At 58.6% G+C, this 25,761-nt stretch overlaps 7 protein-coding genes across 7 annotated transcripts; 3 read left to right on the top strand and 4 right to left on the bottom strand.

Moving 5' to 3' along the window:
• Positions 1-155: 155 nt before the first annotated feature.
• Positions 156-1,741, bottom strand: CDV56_103457 (uncharacterized protein; the record flags this gene model as incomplete). The annotated part of the gene is made up of 4 exons (XM_026757076.1): positions 156-533; positions 592-1,088; positions 1,166-1,495; positions 1,558-1,741. 4 exons carry the CDS (start codon positions 1,739-1,741, stop codon positions 156-158), a joined length of 1,389 nt encoding a protein of 462 aa, XP_026613066.1.
• Positions 1,742-2,280: 539 nt separating this feature from the next.
• On the top strand, positions 2,281-10,431 carry CDV56_102428 (uncharacterized protein; the record flags this gene model as incomplete). The annotated part of the gene is made up of 3 exons (XM_026756047.1): positions 2,281-2,916; positions 2,979-8,950; positions 9,090-10,431. 3 exons carry the CDS (start codon positions 2,281-2,283, stop codon positions 10,429-10,431), a joined length of 7,950 nt encoding a protein of 2,649 aa, XP_026613065.1.
• A 121-nt stretch (positions 10,432-10,552) lies between these two features.
• On the bottom strand, positions 10,553-13,009 carry CDV56_102081 (uncharacterized protein; the record flags this gene model as incomplete). The annotated part of the gene is made up of 2 exons (XM_026755700.1): positions 10,553-11,990; positions 12,048-13,009. 2 exons carry the CDS (start codon positions 13,007-13,009, stop codon positions 10,553-10,555), a joined length of 2,400 nt encoding a protein of 799 aa, XP_026613064.1.
• Positions 13,010-13,594: 585 nt separating this feature from the next.
• Positions 13,595-14,887, bottom strand: CDV56_101817 (uncharacterized protein; the record flags this gene model as incomplete). Its single annotated transcript, XM_026755436.1, has 2 exons — positions 13,595-14,616; positions 14,674-14,887. 2 exons carry the CDS (start codon positions 14,885-14,887, stop codon positions 13,595-13,597), a joined length of 1,236 nt encoding a protein of 411 aa, XP_026613063.1.
• A 494-nt stretch (positions 14,888-15,381) lies between these two features.
• On the top strand, positions 15,382-16,485 carry CDV56_101605 (uncharacterized protein; the record flags this gene model as incomplete). The annotated part of the gene is made up of 1 exon (XM_026755224.1): positions 15,382-16,485. One exon carries the CDS (start codon positions 15,382-15,384, stop codon positions 16,483-16,485), a length of 1,104 nt encoding a protein of 367 aa, XP_026613062.1.
• An 861-nt stretch (positions 16,486-17,346) lies between these two features.
• CDV56_101221 (uncharacterized protein) lies at positions 17,347-19,069 on the bottom strand (the record flags this gene model as incomplete). Its single annotated transcript, XM_026754840.1, has 2 exons — positions 17,347-18,721; positions 18,798-19,069. 2 exons carry the CDS (start codon positions 19,067-19,069, stop codon positions 17,347-17,349), a joined length of 1,647 nt encoding a protein of 548 aa, XP_026613061.1.
• A 1,175-nt stretch (positions 19,070-20,244) lies between these two features.
• ZRA1_1 (ZEB2-regulated ABC transporter 1) lies at positions 20,245-25,587 on the top strand (the record flags this gene model as incomplete). The annotated part of the gene is made up of 7 exons (XM_026753681.1): positions 20,245-21,038; positions 21,106-21,273; positions 21,348-22,298; positions 22,345-23,227; positions 23,288-23,678; positions 23,752-25,006; positions 25,323-25,587. The coding sequence occupies 7 exons, from the start codon at positions 20,245-20,247 to the stop codon at positions 25,585-25,587; spliced, it is 4,707 nt and encodes a 1,568-aa protein (XP_026613060.1).
• Positions 25,588-25,761: the final 174 nt, after the last annotated feature.

Raw genomic sequence — 25,761 nt, 5'->3', positions numbered from 1 at the left:
CAACTGTTCGATTTGCTAGACAATAATTCCCCTGTCTTGTTTGTCTGATTCCACAAGATAGTCTCAGGAATCGCCTACACCAATGGCTTCAGGGCTCACCCAAATGCTTTACTTCATACCTCAAACTGAACCCCTCTGGGTCTCTGTTTGCGAGATCACAGCCGGTACCCGTGCTTTTCATTCACATCTCTCCCAAAACCGTTCCTTTTCCCGAGTAGTCTCTTCTTATACTCCGCTACACTCTGCTGCACCATATCGTCGGCATCAAAGTGCCAAATCTTGTACGAGCGGTCCCTGATCTCCTCAAAACACGTCTCCGCCTTGGTCCACCGTCTCTGGTCCGCCCATTCGGACTGGTGGTACAAGTCGCAGACCCGCCTGCTGCTGTTCACAAGCCACTGGGTCCGCGGACGGCGCATCGAGTCGAACGTCTCGAACGCCGCCGCCAGTGCCGTCCCCAGACTCTCACCGGGAGCCGTGGCCGCCGCGCGGACCTGGCCTAAGAGTACGCTGAGACAAAGTGCATCTTCAACCTGGTCATAATACGCACACCGTTAGATGGTGATTAGCTAGTAGGGGTGGCCTGCTCACCCCGAGACAAGCCCCCGCACCATGATGGGGACTGGACGCATGCGCGGCGTCCCCGGCAATACACACGCGGCCGTCGTTGTATTTCGGCGCCGGAAATTCGCCCAGGTCGAACAGACCCCATGTCACCAGCTTTTCCGGGAGTAGCTTGACGAGGCCCAGGACTGTCGGATGCCACCCGCCCAGCGCCGCCGCGACCTCGTCGCGCGTGCCCTCGGCCACCATGTTGCTGTGGTCCGGCCAGGGTTCGGGGTCGGACAGGAAGACGACAACGTTGAGGGCTGTGTGGTTTGCCACTGGGTAGTGGGTCAGGTGCGCGCCGGGGCCGACGTGGTGGTGGAAGTTGTGAGCCTTCCACTCTCCCAGTACCTCGATCGCACGGTCGAGCGGCACGAGGCCCCGGTACGCCACTTTGTGTGTGTACTGGGCGTACGAAGCCTCGTTGTCCGCGCCGAAGAGGGACCTGCGCACGCGAGATTTGACGCCGTCGCAGCCGATGACTATATGTACGCCTGTCAGACTGCATCGAATGCATTGTGTTGAAACGAAGACGAAACACGGAGTAGAACATGCATACCAGCATCAGCATCGGCGCTTGTCCCATCGGCAAAGACGAGGCACACTTTCCCATCCTCTTTTTGTTCTACCGTCTCCAGCCGTTTGCCGAATTCGATCCCGCCGGGGGCCACGTCCTTGGCAAGCTCCTCTAGAAACTGGTCCCGTCGGCAGCCTCTGAAGCCGGCACCACCGATCTGAGCCAGCGGTCTCTGGTAGGTGGGATCGTCAGCACGGTGTTGGTTGTAGCCATCAATCCAGCGCAGGTAATCGTCTTCCTGGTCCTCGTCTGATACGGAAACGGCACCACACCGTCTCAGGGCCTCACTGATCCCCGGGTCCACGAGCTCCACTGGATACAGCACTCCGTTAGAAGGTGATTAGAGCAGGAGAAGTACCAAGACGACTACGAACTGCAGCGACGGGCGCATGCCGAGAAGGCAATGCCGGCGCCGATCTCTCGGAAGCCAGCCGCCTGTTCGTACACGCGGACCGAGATCTTCTGCCGGGCAAGTCCAAGGGCGAGGATCACGCCGACGATGCCGGCCCCGACGATGGCAATATGCGGCTCGGCCGGGCCGGGGACATTGATGGCCATGTAGGGAGTTAAGTGGATGCTGTCGGGGGCAGGAATGGGGAAACTGGTTCAGCAATATGAAGTATGATCTTTGCTCATATGGTTAAATCTGCGTCTTCGTTATAACAAGATGACCTGCGTCTCAACTCAATTCTATCTATCGTCCTTTTCCATATCTCACACCGTGCAAAACCACAAGAGGATTCGGAACATAAAACAGGGTGGCGGAGAGTTTACAAGATAATAATAGTTCCATAAGAATAGTTCCCGGAGTCAAAAAAAGTCCCCGGATATATGGACACTAGGATTCAATCCAGAAGGGGAAAAGAGTAAGACAAAGGGTGCTTACCTGAACCTACCGCGGCAAAGTACCTACCTGTACCTATCTATCCATACTAACAGTCAAGACATTTGTTGATAGTGATAACGGAGCGAACCTGATCCGACGAGAGGATGAGAAATGGCACTTTCAAGCACACTCTTAATGGCCCCTTTCCCCCAGACCGGAGAGGGAGAGCTGAGACCGCAACCTGTCTTGCAAGAGGCTGCCCACATTCAACATGACAGACCAGGACGCCAGCCTGGGCCGCAGAATCCTGCTGTGGGGATCCCTGGCGCTATCCTTCGATGCGTCGTCGTTCGAGCACTTGCGCAAGACCGTCATAGAAAACGAGGACAACATCTGGCTCGCCGGCGTCCTCAAGACGCTCCCACAGGCTTGCGAAACAGCACTGTCAGCGCTCCCCACGCTTCACCGGGCGATAGGAAGCCTCACTCTCAAGCAGCTGGCCGACCTCAACGAGGCCTTGACCACGGGTCGCCCCCTCGACGCAGCCCTGCCTTTGCCTAACACCCTGCTGATTCCCCTTGTGGTCGTTGCCCAGTTGGCCCAGTACGTCGAGTTTCTGCGGCAGACGAGCCCTGGAGATGGGGATGGTAGTGTTAGGCTTCACAACGGAGAGACGCTTGGCCTGTGTACAGGGCTGTTAAGCGCCTTTGCTGCGTCGAGTGCGCACAACATGGACGAGTTACGGAGATATGGCGCCGCCGCCATGCGGTTGGGGCTGCTTGTTGGCCTGGTGGTTGACGGTCAGGATGAGGCATTAGCCAGGGGACGGTCCAGGTCTCTCAGTGCCGCCTGGAGTTCCGCTGAAGGACATGGAGAGATGATGCGGATTGTGAAAGACTCACCAGATGTACTTCCTCCCCCTCCTCTCCCCAACCCAAAGACCAACGGCAGTTTCTGACAATGGGACAGGCATACGTCTCGGTACACTACGATGAGAACCGCGCCACCATCACCAGCTGCGCCGATGGTATATCCGACCTGGCCCGTCGGCTTCAAGCCGCAGGCATCGGGGCGTCCGAAATAAGCCTGTATGGGCGCTTCCACTTCCCGGGCAACTCGGCCCTCGTTGACGAACTCATCGCCTTCTGCGACTCTCATCCAGACTTCCAACTCCCAGATGCGTCATCGCTCAATATCCCTGCGCGAGCAAACGACAGCACCGCATCCCTGCTGAGAGACGGCTCCCTGCACGCCCACGCGCTCCGATCCATCCTGGTTGAGCCCCCCCGCTGGTACGAAGCCTTCTCCACGGCCGTACAAGCAGATAGCGAGAACACGCAAGTTGTTGAAGTCCTCGACTTTGGCCCCGAGCGCAGCGTACCCTTGTCCCTTGCGGCAAAGGGTAGCCTGAAAATGCACGTCGTACACCTTGCCGACCAAGCGGCCAAAGGCAAAACAGACCGGCGATCCGAGCGCATGTGGCTCGACAGCGACATCGCCGTCGTCGGGATGGCATGCAAGGTCCCTGGCGCCAACAGCGTCGACGACTTCTGGGACTTGCTCGTCGCCGGCCAATCGCAGCACCGCGAGATCAGGCCCGGAGGGACCAAGTCGTCTTCCGACCGGTTCTCCTTCCAAGACACTCCCTTCCGCACGGCCGCCGACGCCAACATGGACCGCAAGTGGTTCGCCAACCTCATCGACGGCCACGACCAGTTCGACCACCGCTTCTTCAAGAAGAGTGCACGGGAGAGCGCCGCCATGGACCCGCAGCAGCGGCACATCCTGCAGGTGGCGTACCAAGCCGTCGAGCAAAGCGGGTACTTCCAGCAGCAGGAGAAAACAGGCAGCGACGCCAGGAGGATTGGCTGCTTCGTGGGCGTGTGCCTGGGCGACTACGACAACAACGTGGCCTGCCACGCCGCTAACGCTTTCACGGCGACGGGCAACCTGCAGGGATTCATCTCGGGCAAGGTCTCGCACTTCTTTGGCTGGACGGGGCCAGGGCTCACCATCAACACGGCGTGCAGCTCGTCTCTGGTCGCGGTGCATCAGGCATGCCAGTCGATTCTAGCGGGCGAATGCGAGGCTGCCCTCGCGGGCGGATCGCATATCATGACCTCGGCCGAGTGGTTCCAGAACCTGGCGGCTGGGTCGTTCTTGAGTCCCACGGGCCAGTGCAAGCCGTTTGACGCCAAGGTGGATGGCTATTGCCGAGGGGAGGGTGTTGGTGCCGTCTTCTTGAAGAAGATGAGCAAGGCAGTCGCAGATGGAGACCCTATCCTAGGCGTTGTTGCTGCTACCGGCGTCCAGCAGAACGAGAACTGCACGCCCATTTTTGTGCCTAATACACTGTCGCTGGGGGATCTCTTTACGAGGGTTATGGCCAAGGCCAAGGTCAGGCCGTCGCAGATCTCTGTGGTCGAAGCGCACGGGACCGGGACGGCTGTCGGTGACCCGGCCGAATACGATAGCATCCGCAAGGCCCTTGGGGGTCCGAAGAATCGTGGCTCAGGCAAGCAGCTGATGGTGAGCTCGGTCAAGGGCCTTGTTGGTCACCTGGAGTGTACCTCGGGCGTGATCAGCCTGATCAAAGTTCTGCTCATGATGAACAAGGGGATATTGCCCCCTCAAGCCAGCTTCGACACTGTCAACCCGGCTCTCAAGGCATCTCCAGCCGATCAGATGTTCATTCCCACACGTGCACAGCCGTGGGACGCTGACTTCCGTGCGGCCCTCATCAACAACTACGGTGCCTCAGGATCGAATGCCTCTGCGGTCATCCTGCAGGCGCCGTCTCACAGTCGTCACCTTGGGAAGATCGCGGCAGCAGAGATGCCGACTGGGGTCAGATACCCTTTCTGGCTCAGCGGCTTTGAGGACAAGGCCCTGCACCGTTACGTCCACGCCCTCCGGATGTATCTCGGTCGATCGACGAGGGACACATCGCTTGCCAACCTATCGTTCAACCTTGCCCGTCAGAGTAATCGTACCTTGGACTCCAGCATGATCTTCACCGCGCGCTCATTCGAGGAGATGGACAGACACCTGGCCGCATTCGAGGAGTCCAATGATGAGACCAACGTCATCTCCGGACACCCAGCCTCTTCACCGACGGTCATTATGTGCTTCAGAGGTCAAGTCTCTTCTTATATCGGCCTCGACCCTCAATTATACCACAGCGTGGCCGTCCTGCGCAAGCATCTCGACCGCGTCGACGCCGTCGTCCAGTCACTGGGATGCCCAAGCATTTTCCCGGGCATCTTCCAGCGTACCCCGATCTCCGATACAGTCCAGCTGCAGGTGATGCTCCTCGCCATGCAATACGCCTGTGCGCGCAGCTGGATGGACTCAGGGACTCAGCCGGCTGCGCTGGTCGGGCATAGTTTCGGCGAGCTCACGGCCCTCTGTATCTCACAGATTCTCTCGCTGGAGGACACGGTCAAGATGATTGTGCGACGGGCGACCCTGGTGCGAGACGACTGGGGATCAGATAAAGGCGCCATGATGGCTGTTGAGGGCGATCCCGGCGACGTGCGAGAAGTGCTGGCCAATGTCAACAGGAGACATTCGGACAAGCCTGCGGGCATTGCCTGCTATAACGGACCACGCAGCTTCACTCTTGCAGGCCCGACCGCCGCCATCGATGCGGTGGCTACCCAGCTGGAAAGCAACAGGATGATCAAAGCCAAGAAGCTAAACGTCACGAATGCATTTCATTCTGTGCTCGTCGACCCGATCTACGACGGCCTGGAGCAAAACGCCCGGGGCTTGACCTTCCGGAAACCGGTCATCCCCCTTGAGCTGGCCACTGAAGAAAACACGAGAGAGACAGAACTGACGGCACGATTTGTGGCAAACCACATGCGCCACCCAGTGTACTTCCACCACGCTGTCGAGCGCCTGGCACGACGGTATTCCTCATCCCCCTGTATTTTCCTCGAGGCGGGCACCAACTCCACAATCACATCCATGGCTGCCCGCGCACTCGCCAACGTCAAGGGCACATATAGTTTCCACGGCGTCAACGTGGCCAGCTGCGAGGACGGCTGGAACAGGCTGACCGACACCACCGTATCCCTGTGGAAGGCCGGCCTGCGTGTCCAGCACTGGGCGCACCACGGGCTACAGAGAGAACACCAGGCCGACATCAAACCCCTGCTCCTGCCCCCGTACCAGTTCGATCCCGACAGCCGTCACTGGATGGAGCTGAAGACGCCACCAAAGGCACTGCCGGCACCGACAGGCGACGGGAAGACCCAGAACACCGCCGCGGAGAAGCAGCCGGAGGGACATCTGGCCTTTGTTGGGTACCAGGATGGCGCGGCGCAGAGGCGAGCACAGTTCCGAGTCAACACGAGGACAGAGAGATATAAGCAACTCCTTGCAGGACATGTCACGATGGGGACGGCGCCCATCCTGTCAGCCACCCTGCAGATCGGCTTTGTGATTGATGCCATAGGCATGCTCCGCCCCGAGTATCGGTCGTCAGCACAGCTCCAGCCGCAGATTCAGGAGGTGGAGTACAAATCGCCCGTCTGCGCCAACGCGGCGCGCACGACGTGGATCGAGATCAGCAGCACAGACGCGCTGGGGGTTGCCGAGTGGCGGTTCGAGGTGTTCAGCACCGCCAACGGATGCCAGAAGCAGAAGCGTATGGTGCACACAATCGGCAGAGTGGCTCTCAGTGACCCCAACGACCCGTCTCTGCAACGCCAGCTGCTGCGTTTCGCACGGCTGTTCGGACACGGCCGCGCGGTGGAGCTGCTGCAGAGCGCGGACGTCAACGAAGCACTTGCCAACCGCAGCATCTACCGCCTCTTCTCGGAGATCGTGGACTACGGCGATGAATTCCGCGGGCTGCAGAAGATGGTTGTGCGCGGCCACGAGACGGCCGGCCACGTCGTTCGCCACAACCAGGATCCGGAGGTCTGGTTTGATCCCCATCTCGCCGACACCTTCTGCCAACTCGGCGGCCTCTGGATCAACTGCATGACAGACCGAGCCCGGAGCGACGTATACCTCGCAAACGGCATCGACCAGTGGATCAGGGCGCATCCAACCACCAAGCGACCAAGTGATTTCCATGCCTTTGCCGTGCATCATCGTCCGTCCGATCAGCTGTCCTTGACGGATGTCTTTGTCTTCGACGCCGCGGATGGGGTTCTCGTCGAGGTCATCCTGGGCATTGCCTATGTCAAGATTCCGAAGACATCAATGGAGAAGCTGCTCTCTTCCTTGACTGACCCTTCGTGGATGGCGAAGACCTCGTCAGATGCCTCTGCCCCAGCATTCGCCAGTATTCCCGCGCAACAAGCACCGACAGTCCAGTCAGAAACCCAGCCAAAGGTCCCCACCGCAGAGCCCAAGCCACAGAAGCAGAGTGAGCAGGCACTCCAGGACCTGACACTAAAAGTAAAGGCCATCATTGCAGACCTTTCGGGCTTGGGGGTAGCCGAGATCGGTGACGACAGTCAGCTAGCTGACCTCGGCATCGACTCCCTCGCCGGCATGGAGATGGTACACGAGATCGAGTCGACCTTGAAGGTGAAGCTCCCACAAGCCGACGTCCTCATGCTCACCGACATGCCAAGTCTGATGGCATGCGTGGCCGGCGCCATGGGTATCCACACACAACCACATGTCGAGCCAGCCGAGGAGGACTCGAACGAGGACTCTGACAGGGACACGCCTAGCATCATGTCCTCTTCAGACGGCGACACTAGTTTGAGCACACCGGCCCCAGAGCCAGATATCAAGGAGGAGCACCATGCCGAGTCGGGCGAGCTCACGCTTCCCTTCGAAACCGTGATGGAGGCCTTCAACGAGACCAAACAGCTGACCGACACCCGCATTGCCGAAATGGAGCAGACAAGCTATGTCGCCCGGTCACTCCCGCTGCAGAACGAGCTGACGGTAGCCCTAACCGTCGAGGCCTTCGAGGCCCTCGGCGCCGGACTCCAGACGGCCCAACCGGGCACGCAACTCCCGCGCATCCCACACGGCAAAGAGCATGACCGCTTCGTGACGTACCTGTACGAGATGCTCGAGGCCGAGACCCAGACCATCAAGCTGGACGGCAACATCATCACGCGAACGGCCGTGCCGCTTCCACAGCGGCCCAGCAGGGAGCTGTACGAGGAGCTCCTCCGCGACCATCCCGACCAGCACTGCGCCACCCAGCTCACGTACTACGCCGGCGCGAACCTCCAGCACGTGCTCTCGGGCGGCACGGACGGCGTCAAGCTCATCTTCGGCAGCACCGAGGGCCGCGACCTGGTCGGCCGCTGGTACGCCGAGTGGCCGCTGAACCGGGTGCTGATCGCGCAGATGGAGGACTTCTTCACGCGGCTGTGCGCCAAGCTCCGCTGGCCCGGGCGCGGCGAGCCTCGTCGCCCGCTGCGCATCCTGGAGATGGGGGCCGGCACGGGGGGCACGACGAAGCGCATCGTGCCGCTGCTGGCGCGGCTCGGGGTGCCGGTGGAGTACACGTTCACGGACCTGGCGCCGTCGTTTGTGGCGGCGGCGCGGAAGACGTGGGGGAGGGAGTACCCGTGGATGAAGTTCCGGGCCCATGATATCGAGAGGGCGCCGGAGAAGGAGCTGGAGGGGACGCAGCATTTTGTGATTGCCAGCAACGCGGTGCACGCGACGAGGTCGCTGTGTGTGAGTACGGGGAATGTGCGCAAGGCGCTGCGTCCGGATGGGTTCCTTGTTATGATGGAGATGACGCGCACGCCGTACTGGGTCGATCTGATCTTCGGGCTGTTCGAGGGTTGGTGGCTGTTTGACGATGGGCGCCGGCACGCGTTGACGCATGAGTCGAGGTGGGAGAGGGATCTCCAGGCTGCTGGCTATGGCCATGTCGACTGGACGGATGGGGACAGGCCGGAAAGCGAGGTCCAGAAGGTGATTCTCGCTGCTGCTGATCCGACGAGCCGGTAATTGCCACTCTCCTTTGCCTTTTCCCCTTTGTTCCTGTCTGTTTCTGACCCTCTGGTCGGACATGTAATTACCTCCCTGCCTGTGGATGCTATATCGATTTCTATACATCATATTCTAAGAGCTTTATCTGGTCAGATGCGAACGGTTGCCCAGCACATCCTCCATCCTACCAGGCTATCACCAGCCCAAGTTAGGAGCTTCTGCCGACTGCACAGCCCGGGAGCAGGTAGTCACCCGATATGTCCAAGAATTGACGCACGGCTTTGACATGGCAATGGCTCACGCCGCTACGGGCGTCTCTCCATCCAGACCCGAGGCCAAGTGCGTCTTGATAACCGGCGGCACGGGAGGCTTGGGCGCGCATTTGGTCGCTGAGGCTGCGCTTCGACCTGATGTGACACGAGTCGTCTGCCTCAACCGGCCGGCGAAGCACCAACCGCCGCACGAAAGGCAGATGCAAGCTCTGCACAAGAAAGGCCTCGCCCTTCCCGCAGACGCCGTGGCCAAAATCCACGTCCTCGAAGCAAAAACCGACATGGCACAATCGCCGACCCTGGGCCTGTCCAACGACGAGTACCGCTTCCTGCTCCAACACGTCACGCACATCGTGCACAACGCCTGGCTCATGCACTCCAAATGGCCCGTCACGCGCTTCGAGCCCCACCTGCGCATCATGGCACACATGCTCCACCTCGCCGCGGCCATCTCGGCCCAGCGCCCACGGAACCGCCCCGTCACCTTCCAGTTCATCTCCTCCATCGCCACCGTCGGCCACCACCCCTTCCGGACCGGCAAGCCGGTCATCCCCGAAGACCGCGTCACCATCGACAGCGTCCTCCCCACCGGCTACGGCGACGCCAAGTACATCTGCGAGCGGATGCTCGACGCCACGCTGCACCGGCACCCGGACCGCTTCCGGGCCACCGCCGTGCGCCTGGGCCAGATCGCAGGCAGCGCGATCAACGGGCACTGGAACCCGATGGAGCACGTGCCGTTTCTGTTCCGGTCGTCGCAGACCCTGGGCGCCCTGCCGGACCTGCCGGGGACGATGGGGTGGACGCCCGCGGACGACGTGGCGCGTGGGTTGCTCGAGATCCTGACGCAGCCGGATGAGGTCGCGCTGTATCCGATCTACCACATTGAGAATCCGGTTCGGCAGCCGTGGGCGGAGACCCTTGCGGTGCTGGCGGATGAGATGGGCATCCCGCGTGCCAGTATCATTCCTTTCCCGGAGTGGGTGCAGCGGGTGAGGGACTGGCCGCGACGGGAGGATAATGGGTCGCAAGGGGCGAACCCGGGGTATTTACTGGTGGATTTCTTGGACAGCAATTTTATCCGCATGAGTTGTGGCGGTCTGGTGATGGGAACAGCCAAGGCGAGGGAGCATTCGCCGACGTTGGCAAAGTTGGGGCCCGTGAGTGAGAGGTTGATTCGACTGTTTGTTCAAAGTTGGAAGGATATGGGCTTTCTTGAATAAGTAGACACGTTTCTGCGAGCAATAGATGATCACTACGGAATCTCTTTTGTATAGTTCGATCTGTGTTTACCTATGTTGGGATAAGAAAGACGAAAGCAAAGCACCCAGACGACGTATACTGCTAACTATCCAAGTTCCCAAACCAGCTATGACCAAAGCCCGCGTCCGGAAAGAAAGACTCCCATCCAAAGTCCGGTGCAAACCCTTCGAAGCCCACCCCCTGGACCCCTTCCATCCCCGCCGCCGCCAGTCCCGCATCGTCCGGCGACGGCATCGAGCCGGTATCCTCCCGCGTCTTCAGCAGATTATTGCACAGCTCCAAACTATCCCTCGCGGCCCGCGCCACCTGCAACTCAACCGGGACGCCCGCCTCCACCGCTTCGGCCTGCGCGAGGATCATGCTCAGAAACATGTGGTTCTTCACGTTCGTCTCGCCCTGCCGGATGCGTTCCTCCGACAGCGAGATGAGGTCCCGGACGGCCTGCTTGAGGAAGTCCCGGTACTGGCGCGTCCGGTGCAGCGTGCCGTTGAGGCGCTGGGTCTCGACGTGCGCGAGCAGCTCGAGGCTGATGGCCGAGGTGGCGCAGCGCACGCCCTCCCGGAAGACCCCGCCGCCGGTAGCCATCAGCCGGGCAAAGCCGTGGTCCGGCTCCGGGGAGACCATGGCGAGGGCGGCGTCGAGACTGAGCTTGAGCGAGTAGTGGAAGAGCGGGTTGGTGCGCGCCTGGTTGCTAAAGGAGTAGTGCAGGGGGATCATGAACCGGCGGATCAAGTAGTCCAGCAGGTTTCGGTGGAAAGGGGTCGACCCGTCGCCATCCTTCACCCGGCGACTGCAGGCCTGAAGGGCGTCGATCAGCTCGGAGCTTAGCGAGAGGACCCGCTCATAGGAGAGTTCGGAATGGAGGCCATTGAGGAGCTGGACGATCCGCAGGCGGACGGGCAGCGAGTCGATCAGGGCAAGCTGGACGGACGTAGCAGTAAAGGTGCCCTTCGGGTACGACTGGAGCTCTGTCGTCGACTCGTCGAGCTTCTCGTCGTTGATGTTGGAGGGCGGCTCGGTATCAAATTCATCACAGGAGATCCTCGGCGGCATCCACGAGTCCAGGGACGACTGCACAACGAATTCGAGAATAGTGTACCAAAGCCTCCGGCGCAGTTCGGCCTGCAGCACCGATATAGCCGGGAGATGTTTGGGGTCACGGTGCAACCCGAGTTGCATGGCGCTGTGGACCAGCGATCCGATCGAGATCCATATCGTATCCCCGCCGATTGAGAAGATCTGCCGAGCCAGGATACTCAAGCAGTAGATTTGTAGCCCAGAGATGTCCAGGCGGTCCTTTTCCAACGGCCCGGAAAGCCAAGTCTGCGCAGTGTAGATCCATTGCTGGACCAAGTCGATATTGCGAAGAGCCGCAGCTCTGTCTCCATGGTCGTACAGACTTGATCCTATGCCGATGACGAGGAGGACCTTGAGGCGCAGACTAGGTGCAGCACCGTCGGGGTTGTCCCAATATCTTTGGTACTCGACCCAGAAGGTCGGGAGGTGAAGTATCCGATGCCTGCAGGTCTCTCAGAGTTAGTATCCTCAGAACCCCCCGTCAGAGATAGATACATACGTCAATTCAAATGATGTCAAGTACAGATTGACCATGGCATCGGCCATCTCGCGGGAAGGGGGCGCAAATCCGAAGCCCGGCGACGGGAGACCTCTGGTGGGCCGGCCGGTCTTGATGCTCTTCGCTCTATTCTTGCATTTCCGGAGGAAGTCACCGGCCTGGGAGATCAGCGCAGAGGCCTCGGGGCCTTGAAACGAGCCGTCCTTGGTACTCTTGCCCATGATCTCACTGTAACAGGCGATGATGGCGGTGAATTCATTAGCCGCGCCCATCCAGCGACTCCGGCCCCAATCCCTGGACTTGTTCAGGACAGCTTGCCACTCTTGCGACCCGGCCGGCGACGGTCGCGCCAGAGAGACCGCGCTAGCCTCAGATCGTGCATTGACCCCGTGGAGAGGACTGTCCCCGATCCGGGATCCGCCTGCTGAAGATTCTTCCAGCCGCTGTATCCGATGCAGAAGATCACGGAAAGTGGTCCCCCCATCCGGGTCATGGTCCGGCAATGGTTGTCGCAGGTCACTGCGGCCAAGGGGGGCCGTCTGGGCTGCCGTTGCCGCAGGGGCCGCTGCCGCTGCCACTGGCGGTGCTGTGACCCACGGCGTGGATGAGTTGCTGCCCTGGAGAGGCACGGAGATGGATCCGTTTATATTACCCGAATCCCTGTCCCCAGCTTGGGCGAGCTGTCGGGGCGCCGAGCTGTCTGACGGCGGGGGGCTTGCGGTTTGGGGCGGCGGTGAGCTGGCGGGGGAATCATGCTGCTGGATCGTCCCGGTGACGGGCGTGTCGTCAAAGCCATCCGTATAGGGCTTGTATATACATCGGGTCTTGTGGCGCAAACAGTGTGCGCAAGGGTTGTTGTGGTCGCACTTGATCTTGCGTCGACGGCATTCCCGACAAGAGAGAGCTGGTCTTCGACGTCGGCGCTGCTGTGGCTGCGGCTGTGGCTGCGGCTGACTCTCCATGAGGGGAAATGGTTGAAGCAAGACAATCTTTCTCTCTCTTTCTCCTCGGCCGAATCATGTCCTCATCACTATGGCAGAGAGGAGGAATGTTGGAAAGATGTGCGGACTATGGACTGAGGACAGGACGTGCGGAGTCATTGCCTGAGGCAGTCCTCGGGATTAGGCCATGTCCGAACCGCAATTGTCCGTTAAAGCCGCTCGGCCGAGGCTGCGGAGCTGATTACCTAATATGGATATGTGCATAGCCCTAACCCTCCAACCTTGGGCCATTCGATTGGGCTTTAGTCAGATGCATTATTAATTAGATTTTGGCCTGTGCATAGTGCAGAGAGCACGAGTTGGTGTAAGTTGAAGCTGATGAGCGTGTCTATCAAACGGATATAGAGTGTAGATAGCTGTGGTTCCTGTGCGAGGGAGGACTGTAGGTATGAGATTGCTTTATGGGGTACTCTGGGGCAAGTGAGACTATTTCATTGCATTTATCTGAATTCACGAGACTCGGCAATCAATAAAATCAGACTATTCAAGCTAAATCATGTATCGAGGATAGCAAACCAGCGAATCTTATAGTACTACAACATAGAATCAAACTGCTTGAGGGATGCTTCCATTCATGCCGTTCACCTTGTTAAACGCCTTGACTCCGTCCAACTTGTTCACCCCAATCCCATCCATCTTGTTAAAAAGTAGCCCATCCGGATTCAGCCCCTCACGGACGTAGGCTCGGTTGATGAACGGCTCGAGTATGCGCGCCTTAGCCCCCGTGATGGGAAACCGGACGTTGCCACGCACACGCTCGAGATACCGGTCCATCATGGGAACATAATGGAGCCCCGAGGAAGCAAAGCGCCTCAGCAAGTGCGCGTTGGGCTGCGTCTCCAGATACTCCATGCACCGGACGTACACCCAGCGCAGCTCCCTCTTGAGCTGCACCCTGTCTCCCGCCACCGTCTCCGTCTTCTCGCCCTGCAGGATTCCCAGCGCCTCCTTGGCCATGTCCATGCTCAGACACTGAGCTATAGACGCCGCCTCGAGCGCGTTGTCCTCCACCCCTCCGGAAACCCTGCCCTCAGTCGCCAGGATCAGCGCCGCACACCCGAGCGTGTTGCCCGTGTGCACCCGGTACTGCGTCATGAGCGTGGTCTTGGCCTTCAGCAGCCGGTACACCTCCGGGTCCACCTTCTCAAAGTACTGGGTGAGCATCTGCCGCCAGAGACACATCTCGACGAACTCGACCTCCGCCGGCGGCATGCCCTCTCCCAGCAACCCTTGCTTGCAGTCGTCCCACGTGTGGCCCAGATACCGGTACGAGCCATCCAAGAAGGCGTTGGGAGGGATCTGGACATCGTCCGGGATGGCGGCGAAGGCGACGTATATCTGCTTCCAGTAGTCCCCCGGCCGCAGTGCGCCGCCCCAGTGGACCCACCAACTGAGGACGTCGCGCATGATGTACAGGTTCACCTCCTCCGTGTCGGTGTCGTTCTTCCCGCTGGTGATAGTGAAGTCGTCTGGGTGACTGTCAGGCCCGGTTTCGAGATACTCATCGATGCGCTTGACTACAGCGGCCATATCGAAACAGGTGCAAGGCGGAGGGCATGTATCTCCCACTGTTCTCGGTTAATCAATCTTTCCTTCATCCAGGTAGCGTCCCCAAGGCTGCTTACAGACGGAATACAAAGGCATCGCGTGCTCGCTGATCTCTACGCCGTATCTGGTGCTACCATTCTTGCCAGTATCAGTGGCATTGGCACTAGGGGATGGACGCTTCATTTTGCAAATGTGCATGTTGTAGCGCAGTGGAGCAGACCCGAGAACGTGGCCGTCCCCGAAGTACTGCTTGATGGTTTCCCACATCTCCTTGGTTGTAACGTTGGCCATTGCGGTTGGATACTTGACACAACAGAAGAAGAAGAAGAAGACAAGACTGTTCGAGTTAGTAGTGACGAGGCAGGCACCTGAGCTCTCGCCCTCGTGGAGGGACTCATCTTAAGTGAGCCTATGCTGATAAGCAAGCATACACATTCCGTGGTCGTGGGTGCAAACGCATCTACGGAAGTAAGTGCCTGGTGCTTACGCATAGGGAAATGAGTAAATGGCGATGCCGCATTATACAGATATAGGCGCGGGGACTTTTTTATCGGCCAATATTTTGCCTAGTCTAGTCCATTTACCTCCCATTTTCTAATTGTTTTCCGTGTTGCTTTTTAGTTTCCGGCATAGAGGAAATCACAAGAAGAAGTCACCAAGAATGTATTATCGGGTTTTTCTTGTTCAGACGATGAGTAGTATTATTCGTTATTTAATAGCAGGCGATAAGGCACATGGTCTAGTTCTCGTACCCAGAGCTACTACAGTCAACACCGAAAGCCACCATGCGTTCCACCGTGTCCTCCCTCCTTCTCGGCTTCCTGGCCGTCTCGCCCTCCCTCTCAGCGGTTGTCCCGCGCAACTCTAACGCGACCGGGTCTGTTCCCCTCCCGGAGCGCCTGTTGCACCATTGGCCCAACGGGACCTGGGTGGAAAACATCGCAGTCCGGCCCAATGGCAACCTCCTCCTCACGACATCCACCCCCAACGGCACCGTGTGGCATGTGAAGAAGCCATGGACCGATACGCCCGAGGTGGAGCTCGCCTACAACTTCGACGAGTGGGTCGACCGGCTCATTGGGATCGGCGAAACCACCCCAGACAAGTACATCGTCGTCGGCTCGCGCTTCTATTCGCCCGAGGCCTACTCCAGCCAGGTCGACCGGACCTTCGCCGCCATGGAGCTCGATTTCACCACGGACACGCCCTCCGCTCGCATGGCCGCCTGGATGCCCGAGGCCGCGCTGCTCCAGGGCGTCGCCGCTCTGCCGTGGAACCGGTCCACCGTGCTGATCTCCGACCAGTACGTCCTGCGCCCGCGGTACCAGCAGGTCGACTGGACGCCCAGCCCGGGGCAGATCTGGCGCCTTGACACGCAGACCGGCGACTACGAGCTCGTCATGACCGACTACGCCGAAATGAACACCACCTACGCCCACGGCTCCGACGTGGGCATCGACGGCATCAGGATCCTGGGCAACGAGCTGTACTGGGTCAACCAGGATACCGGCGGCATCTACCGCGTCGCGATCCAGAAGAACGGCTACCCCGTGCCTCCCGCCGTCCCCGAGGTCGTCTCGGTTGTGGAATCGCAGCTGTGGGACGATTTCGCGTTCGGGCCCGGCAACAAGGATCTGCTGTGGGCGACGGGCCTCAATGCCGTCTACGCCGTGTCGACGAAGAACGGGACCGCTGTTGTCGTCGACGGCGTCGGCACAAGCAACAACTTGAGTTTCCCGGGACCAACCGCTTGCCAGTTCGGAAGGACCAAGTATGATTCGAACGTGCTGTACGTCACGGGCAATCTGTACAGCGTCCCTGATAACCTCCTAGACGTTAAGATCGGTGGCTGGGTTCGGGCTATTGATACTACCGGGTTCCATCTTTAGAAGCAGTCGTTATAATGTCGAGGGCTTGAAGACAGTAATATAGACCTCATCCATTGAACACCGAGCTATTCGTGACATATCCAGTTCCCAGTCCTCTAGGCTACTTGTGCTTAAATAACCTCCGGATAATTCCTCGGCAGTAGCAACCTAGTAGAAAATACAGGCTTTTGTATATTCCGCGGACTAATTGTCGTCTTCTCCAAGTCCAAGTCCCAAGTCGCAGGTTGAAACCAACCTTAATGTGTACCACTTGGTCAAGACTAACGCTTATCTGATTATCTGATTGCTGATCATCCCATTATCCATTTATCTGATCTGATTACCCGATTACCGATATCTGATCATCTGATTATCTGATTATCTCCGTTTCAAGTCGAATCAAAAAAATCAAAATAGAAAAAAAAGAGGCACCACCCCGGATCAAGGAGAAAACAAGTATCGCTCCCATGTAACTGTCAAAGCCATCTCTTATACAAATAGTACTTCAGAGACACCACCCATAGGAAAAAGAAAAGAAAGACAACTATACCATGCCAGCCGCCCTGCAACTAGAGCGCCGCGTTGAACCAGTCTCGGCTCTCGGGGATAAGGAGGTTCACGGAGACCGGAGGCGAGTATGCAGAGCAATACCAGTAGTGGAGAAGGGCCGATCAGGTCATTGATCCGAAACTGGAGACGTGCCGAGTAATTAAGGAGGGGCAGGTGCGTTTGAAGGTAGATATATTCCGAACCCATTTCGCAATGCGAGACAGCTCTAAATTCCAAACTCCCCCCAATCTACCGGTGGTTGGCCATTGACACTCGGCACTTACTCTATGTATCGCCAACAGCGGAACGATCTTCTCTTCCTAGATGCTCTTCCTAGATTGGAGATGGCTTTGGTTCAGACCCAGCCCCCGACGCCTGTGTCTCTTGCTCCAAGGTCTTCATTGTGCACTGCAGCGTAGCAAGAAGCGACACGACGCTCTCGTCCTCAGCCCCAAAACTGGTCGTCGACGCTGGGGCACTGAACGCACGCGGCCTCACTTGAGGAGGGTCTTTGCAGGATGACCCGGTTAGAATGCTGATGGGACTTGATCGCTCAGGGGGGCTGCTGCTGCCGAGTTCGCTGCCCGTTTGCGCCGTCGGCTGCCCCGCGCGCTCCCAGAGATGCTGCAGCGCAATGGTGATGGCCCACAGTGCCCGCCGGATGACCACGCCGATGATCTCCGCTTTCGCCTCACCCATCAGCTCGAAGTCGCCCACCGAGACGGCGATGTCGGAGGACAACTCGGTCTGGCTAAGGCGGATGGTGCTGTTGAGCTTTTGGACCGCCAGCAAGAGGATCCGAATGCTCATGGCGAACAAGAGGAGCGCCTCTCTGTGGCCGTCGTCATCACCGTGGACGCTGCAGTGGATGAAGCCTTGCCACGGCATCTTGGCGGCCTGGACCCCTCGCAGAACCGAGTCCGCGGAGGGACCTGCGGCTTGGTGAGCGCGCGCTGCATGACCGTGACCGTGGCCTTGGGGAAAGCGCAGCTCCTCCAGATGATAAAGCAGTCGAACCAGCCGCTGCAGGCACAAGCAACCTGAGCGTACATTCGAAGGCAGATTTGACGCGGCCGATGGCGGGGACACCGGTGAGATTGGTGGCGATGCACGAGAGTAACCCGATGGAGCCGGGTTGCTGCTGGGGAAGATGGTGCCGAACGGGTCGGTCGATCCATCCGATGGGAAAGCGCGGAACTGTCCTGGCCCAGAATCGCTCACGGGCAGTTGTTGTCCACTCACAAGCGCACGGGAAGTCTGAGCAAGGAAAGGGGAAAGAAAAGCAAAAGGGTCAGTCGCCAAAACCGAGTGAGAGTTGGGTGAATTGGCTGCTAATACCTGGGCCAAGCAAGCCTGATGGCTCAATCCCGAGTCGTCGTCTGCACTCAAGTCCTGACCCATATCGAGCATGAGGTCACGGCTGCCATCCCCTGCAGGACTCTCGCCTTCCCCAAAAGCAATCGTGGTGTCGAATGCATGTTCCATATCGAACTCGAACGAGATCAAGTCGGGTTCAGGCGGCGGCAGCTGCTGTTGCCGTTGCTGTCGTTGATGCTGTCCGGATCCAATCCACTGCATGACATCCGCAGTGCTTCTATTCGTGTCCCTCTGTGTCTCGGACGGCTGCTCTTTATTCAGGTTCAGAATTTGCTGCATCAACGTCCGCTTGTTCTTGCTGCCTTTGGGCCGGCCGAGCCGACCACCGGGGCTATAGTTGCAGCTTCTTTGGTACCATTGGCAGGTCAAGCACGGATTCCCTCCGGTGCACCGGACCTTGGACTGACGGCATGCGTCGCAGGCAGAAAGGATCCGGCCGGACATCTTCGAGTTCTTGTTTCGTCCCACCGGTCTGGGGCCGGGTCCGGCCGCGGGCCGAGCTTGCTCCTTGTTGGGTGGTGAATGACTCGGACGTTGAGCGGACATAGTCATATAGTGAGAAGTTCCACGGCATGCTTAATGAGAGATCTTGTGCAACGATCCGTGCTTGACGGTTGGTCCAGCATTGGAGGGAGATTCCGGCCTCTTTTATTAACGCCCTGGCCGGGTTCTCATCCATGGTCCCGCCGTCAGCAGGAGGACGTTCTGGACAAAGTACAACCCCGGAACGGGGCAAAGAGATAACAGGCCGAAGGATTGTGACAACAGCTTATCCCAATGGCCCCCAACCGGTGCCAAGCATCAGATTTTAGTGTGATTTCCATGCACCTCAGCGGATTCGCCATATCACCGCAAGATAGTGGCATGGAACGGCGTGAACACCCTCAGGAAGGAGTTGCATTTCCTGGGATCTATAGGCGGAGCTACATGACTGCTGAGAGAGAGACCGGTATCCCATATCAGCCCACGCCACCCAGTACTTACTAAAATCTCACCACAGTCTTCCGTCACAGGCGCGAAATCAACAACCTCTGTTATTGCACCTTGTTGACTCCGAACATGACAGCACGACTAGGATCAGCATCCCGGTCCGCTAGTGCGGGGTTGATGATCCTCTCGCCATACCCCGTACGTGTCTCCCGACATCCGAGAATCTGAAGGCTCGACTCGCGTCAACGTTGAGAGCATATCAATGCAAATAGAGCACATCTCTTCCGGCAGCAGATCTTGCGAGGGAGACTCGATGACCGAATGGGCAGTCTGTTCTCAGCCAAGCTTCGATACCAAGATGTGGTACAAGTCGTTCCCGGAGGCTTGTCTAGACCCTTGAGTCTGGACAAGCTCGGGCTTTGCTTGAGCTTCCTCACCTTGCCAAGCCAACACGAGGGTGGGCAGTGAGCCAGTCGGCTAAAGGAGCGAGATACGAGGTGGGAGGATCGAAGGGTAATATTCCGAGCTCCTGGTCATTCCAACGGACGTAAGCGGCCTCAGCCTCAGCCGAAAGCGCATCAAGACAGTGGCGGCGAGCGCAGAGATTAATATATAGAGCTTAAGTCCGTCGTGATGGCTTGTCATCTGCGCTTCGGCCGAAACTGTCGGATTCGGAGAATGGGGTCCCCGTTTTTCTCTGCCTCGGCCGGAGGACTTCGGCCGAAGTATACAGGGACAAGCAACAGACGTGAACGACAAACGGAGATGGCATGGCCATGGCTTCCCTATTGCCGGTCTTCTTCATCAGCTCGGCCTTGTCTGAATGCCTAATAAGATGATTCCTCTCACGGTGCGTCGGTGCCTTCCATCCATCACCATTGCCCTCAAATCCGACTTCACTTCGCAGACCGTTGCCAAAGCATCATGTCGACCGCAAAGGCATTGGGTCACTTTGGACCCAATGGGGCGCAGACCCAGCAGAGCCGGCTGGAGCACACGACTGAAGAGTTCAGTGCCGACGTCTACGTTGGAGCACAGGGCCCGCCAAAATCGATGGAGTCGCGACATTCGACCGTGCAGGAGCTCGCACGCGAATTTACCCGCAACAGTTCACACGACTCTGACGGCAAGCCTATCTTCGGAAGCGAAGACCCTGATTCCCCCCTGAACCCGTCCGGCAACAAGTTCAACGCGCGCGAGTGGGCCAGGAATGTTGCCAGGGTTGCTGAAGAGCGCGGTCAGGACTTCCGGCGAGTCGGCTTGTGTTTCCAGGACCTGAGCGTCTTTGGCTACAGCAGCGCGACGGACTTTCAAAAGACTGTCGCCAATATCTGGCTGGCCCTGCCGGGGATGATCGCTCGTCGTCTCCTGCCCAGCACCAGCACGTCAGGCCAAACCCGGGTGGAGATCTTGCACCAGTTTGACGGCATCATCCGCCCAGGAGAGATGTGCGTGGTCCTGGGTCCTCCTGGGTCCGGCTGCTCGACTTTCCTCAAGACCATCTCGGGCGATCGGAATGGTATCTACGTCAACCGGGATTCGTACTTCAACTATCAAGGCATCTCGGACAAGGAGATGCACACGGCGCATCGAGGCGATGCCATCTATACTGCTGAGGTCGATGTTCACTTTCCCATGTTGACGGTGGGCGAGACCTTGACCTTTGCCTCGTACGCACGCTGTCAAAGGGAGCTGCCCGAAGGCATCACTCGCAAACAGTCAGTTGCTTCCTCCGTTTCAGGTTGTTTCCCGGTTGGAGACACACTAACCCACTCTCCTTGATAGGTACTGCGAGCATCTACGCGATGTCGTTATGGCCATGTACGGGATCAGTCACACCATTCATACTAAAGTCGGAGACGAGTTCGTACGGGGAGTTTCCGGAGGCGAACGCAAACGGGTCACGATTGCAGAGGCGACGCTGTCCAACGCCCCTTTCCAGTGCTGGGACAAGTAAGTGACCTCGTCCATATGGGGCTTCCTCCCTATACACGAGCAACTGCTGATTGCTGGCTGCCAAACTCCAGCTCGACGCGTGGCCTGGACGCGGCCAACGCGGTTGAGTTCTGCAAGACCCTTCGGCTGCAGTCGGAACTATTCGGCCAAACATGCGCTGTATCGATGTATCAAGCACCCCAGAGCGCCTACGACCTCTTCGACAAGGCCCTGGTCATTTACGAAGGGCAACAGATCTACTTCGGACCTGCGTCCCGGGCCAAGGACTACTTCATCCGTCTGGGGTTCGAGTGTCCGGCTCGCCAGACAACGCCCGACTTTCTCACCTCCATGGCTTTTCCAGCGGAACGCATCCCTCGTCCTGGCTGCAACCCCCCGCGGACGGCCGACGAATTCGCAGCCGCCTGGAAACGGAGCCCGGAGTACGAGGCTCTACAGCGGGAGATTGAGGATTACAAGCTTCAGCATCCGATTGACGGCCCGGACGCCCGGACTTATCGACAGCTGAAGAAGGCGCACCAGGCCAAGGGTCAGCGTTTGAACTCGCCATATACCCTGACGTACTCGCAGCAGGTTCAGCTCTGTATGTGGCGAGGATGGAGACGATTCTGGGCAGATCCCGGCCCGTCGATCTGGGTGATGATTGGAAATGTCATCATGGCGCTCATCATGTCGTCCTTGTTCTACAATATGGACCAGACGACGGCGTCCTTCTACGGACGGGCTGTCGTTCTCTTCATGGCGATCTTGTTCAATGCCTTCGCGTCTATCCTGGAGGTCATGACCTTGTACGCGCAACGGCCCATTGTGGAAAAACAGGCCCGCTACGCCTTTTACCACCCTTCGGCTGAATCGTATGCGTCTGTCCTGGTTGACTTACCCATGAAGATCACCGGCACCGTTTCCTTCAACTTGGTGTTCTATTTCATGACAAACCTGAACCGGCATCCTGGGAACTTCTTCTTCTACCTGCTGGTGGTCTTTCTCATTGTCCTGGCTATGTCGGGGGTCTTCAGATTCATGTAAGTTGTGCATCAAATGTCGAGGGTAGGGTCTAACATGTTTCAGCGGTGCGCTGTCTCGGACAGAACAACAAGCGATGGTGCCCGCCTCCATCCTGATGCTTGCTCTGCTCGTCTTTACCGGCTTCGTGGTCCCGATTCGCTACATGCTGTCGTGGTGCCGGTGGATCAACTACCTGAACCCCGTCGCGTACGGCTACGAAGCGCTCATGGTCAACGAGTACCACTCCCGGAACTTCGCCTGTTCCTCATACATCCCCAGTTACGGAACTCCCAGAACAAAAACCGTGGCCTGTGACGCTGTCGGCGCCGTACCAGGCCAATCCTATGTCAACGGCGATGCGTATATCAACTCAGCGTACAGCTACTACCACAGTCACAAGTGGCGCAACGTTGGCATCATCGTCGCCATGGTGATCTTCAACCATATCGTGTATTTTGTGGCCAGCGAGTACGTCACAGCGAAGAAGTCGAAGGGCGAGATCCTCGTCTTCCGTCGGGGATTCGTCCCCAGACTTGCCCGCAAGAGCCGTCAGGACGTCGAGGGGTCACCCTCGGGCCCGGTAACGACTTTGCTGGAGAAGCCGGGCTATGGCTACGATTCCAGCAAGGAGGGAGGCTTCCAGGGCTCCACGAGTGTGTTCCACTGGAGCAATGTGTGCTACGACATCAAGATCAAGGGCAAGCCTCGGCGCATTCTGGATCATGTCGACGGCTGGGTGAAGCCTGGGACCTTGACGGCCCTAATGGGGGTTTCGGGGGCTGGCAAGACCACGCTGTTGGATTGCCTCGCTGATCGCCGCGCAGGCGTGGGCGTCCTCACTGGCGAGATGCTGGTTGACGGGAAACTTCGCGATAAGAGCTTCCAGCGCAGGACCGGGTACGCGCAACAGCAAGATCTGCATCTTGAGACGAGTACGGTTCGTGAGGTGAGTGCTCAAAGTCCAGCAAACGGGCTCCTTTCAACTGACCACTACCGTTCTGTTTAGGCTCTGAATTTCTCCGCTCTCCTTCGCCAGCCAGAGAGCGTCCCAAAGACAGAAAAACTGGCCTATGTCGACGAAGTCATCCAGCTGCTCGACATGCAGGAGTATGCCGATGCGGTGGTTGGCGTGCCAGGTGAAGGCCTGAATGTTGAGCAACGCAAGCGCCTGACGATTGGCATCGAACTGGCTGCTAAACCACCGCTACTGCTCTTTATTGACGAGCCCACGTCGGGCCTCGACTCCCAAACCAGCTGGGCTATCCTAGACTTGCTGACCAAACTGTCTAAAGCGGGCCAGTCGATCATTTGCACCATCCACCAGCCCTCTGCGATGTTATTCCAACGGTTTGATCGCTTGCTCTTACTTGCTGAGGGGGGCAAGACGGTCTATTTCGGTATGTTCTGTTCCTCAGCAACGGATGATGATTGCCCTCCTCAAACCAAGTCCGCTAACATACTTACCCCCAGGTGAAATCGGAGACAATTCAAAGACCCTCATCGACTACTTCGAGCGCAACAGTGCCAAACCCTGTCCACCCGGCGCCAACCCGGGCGAGTGGATGCTCGAGGCCATCGGTGCTGCACCCGGCAGCTATTCGGAAGTCGACTGGCACGAAACATGGCGCTCCAGCCCCGAATACCGCACTGTCCAGAGCGAACTGGCCCAGCTCCGGTCCAAGAGCTCAGCAGAAGACTCGGTTGCCAGTGGCAACGACGATTCCGCTTCGTACGACGAATTCGCGACCCCCCTCTGGCGCCAGTTCCTCGTGGTCACAGAACGCGCGTTCCAACAGACATGGCGCACCCCGTCGTACATCTACTCCAAACTCCTCCTCTGCACCGCCACCAGTCTGTTCATCGGGCTGGTCTTCCTCAACTCCCCCCTGAGCATCCAGGGCCTGCAGAACCAGATGTTCGCGATTTTCGAGCTGATGAGTATCGTCGGGCAGCTGGTCGACCAGCAATTCCCGCACTTCATCACGCAGCGCTCGCTCTACGAGGCGCGCGAGAGGCCCGCCAAAACGTACAGCTGGAAGGTGTTCATGCTCAGCCAGATCCTGGCCGAGATCCCCTGGTACACGCTCGCCTCCGTGCTCATGTGGGCGCTGTTCTATTTCCCCGTGGGCTTCTACCAGAACGCCGCCGCCGCCGGTCAGGGCCCCGAGCGCGGCGCGCTGATGTGGCTCCTCTTCTGGGTGTTCCTGCTGTGGGTGTCCACGTTCGCGCACCTCTGCATCTCGTTCGCCGGCTCGGCCGACGACGGCGGCAACATCGCCAACTTCATGTTCGTCCTGGCCTTCTTCTTCTGCGGCGTCCTGGCCTCCCCGGACCAGATGCCCCGCTTCTGGATCTTCCTGTACCGCGCCTCGCCGCTCTCGTACTACGTCTCGGCTGTCCTCTCGACGGGGCTCGCGAATGTGGACGTGACCTGTGCGAGCAACGAGTTCACCACCTTCAACCCGCCCGACGGCCAAACGTGCGGCGAGTACATGGCGGGGCATATCGCGGCGGCGGGGGGGTACCTGCTGGAGTCGAGCGCCGTGGTGAACTGCCGGTACTGCAAGGTCAAGGAGACGAACGTGTATCTGGCGGCCATTCATGCGGACTACGACGCCCGGTGGCGCAATTTCGGCATCATGTGGGTGTATGTCGCTTTCAACGTGGCTGCGGCGTTGGTCTTGTACTGGGTGGCGAGAATGCCCAAGGGCAAGAAGGTGTCAGCGTAGGCATCCGTCCTTCGATATGGGCAGATGAGGTACACATGATTCGTTGTACATTAGTGTATGTAGTACTTCAAATTGAGCATCCCATCTCACTTCATTATGCGGGAATCGTCGGCAGTCATCTCAAGAACAAAGAATCCGCAACCACTTGTCGCAGCCTGCAGCTTCGCTAACCCAGTCTCTCGCCTCGGGGTTCCTCTCCCAAGTGCATCTCGTAAGTCTCGTGGACGCCTTAAATTCCCTCAATCGACTACAGAACGCCATTTATTGACGGAATGCTGCTCCCCAATGTCAACATCTAGGACTAAAAACCAGATACAACGCCGGAAGCCACAAAGTCAACGTCTCCTTCGCCTCCTCCCAGAACGCCCCCCCGTCCTCGCCTGGCGCAAACGCAACATCGTACCGCAGCGCCACGCAGCTGATCAGCATCCGCATCTGCATCATGGCCAGCGCCTTGCCCACGCACGCAAACGGCCCCCGCTGGAAGGGCAGGTACGCCGCCGACTCGGGCGAGAGGGTCTCCCACCGCTCTGGGATGAACTCCGCGGCAGCCCCCCCCCGAGTGCCCCCCGGCTGACGACGTCTACGTCCCCGGGGACGTCGTCGTCACCGTCTTCACCTGGGCGGTCTCGCGTCACGTGCTGCACTTCGTCTCCACCGCGGGGTTCTTCTTCCAGCGGTGGGCGCTCCCATCGCCTGAGTCGGCCTCTTTCCTCCCCTTCTAGCGTCTGCGTCTTGCCTTCGCGGCCTA

This window comes from Aspergillus thermomutatus, assembly GCF_002237265.1.
Source record: "Aspergillus thermomutatus strain HMR AF 39 chromosome Unknown NODE_142, whole genome shotgun sequence".
NCBI classification, from domain to species: Eukaryota; Fungi; Ascomycota; class Eurotiomycetes; order Eurotiales; family Aspergillaceae; genus Aspergillus; species Aspergillus thermomutatus.
This window is presented reverse-complemented; position numbering and strand designations above follow the sequence as displayed.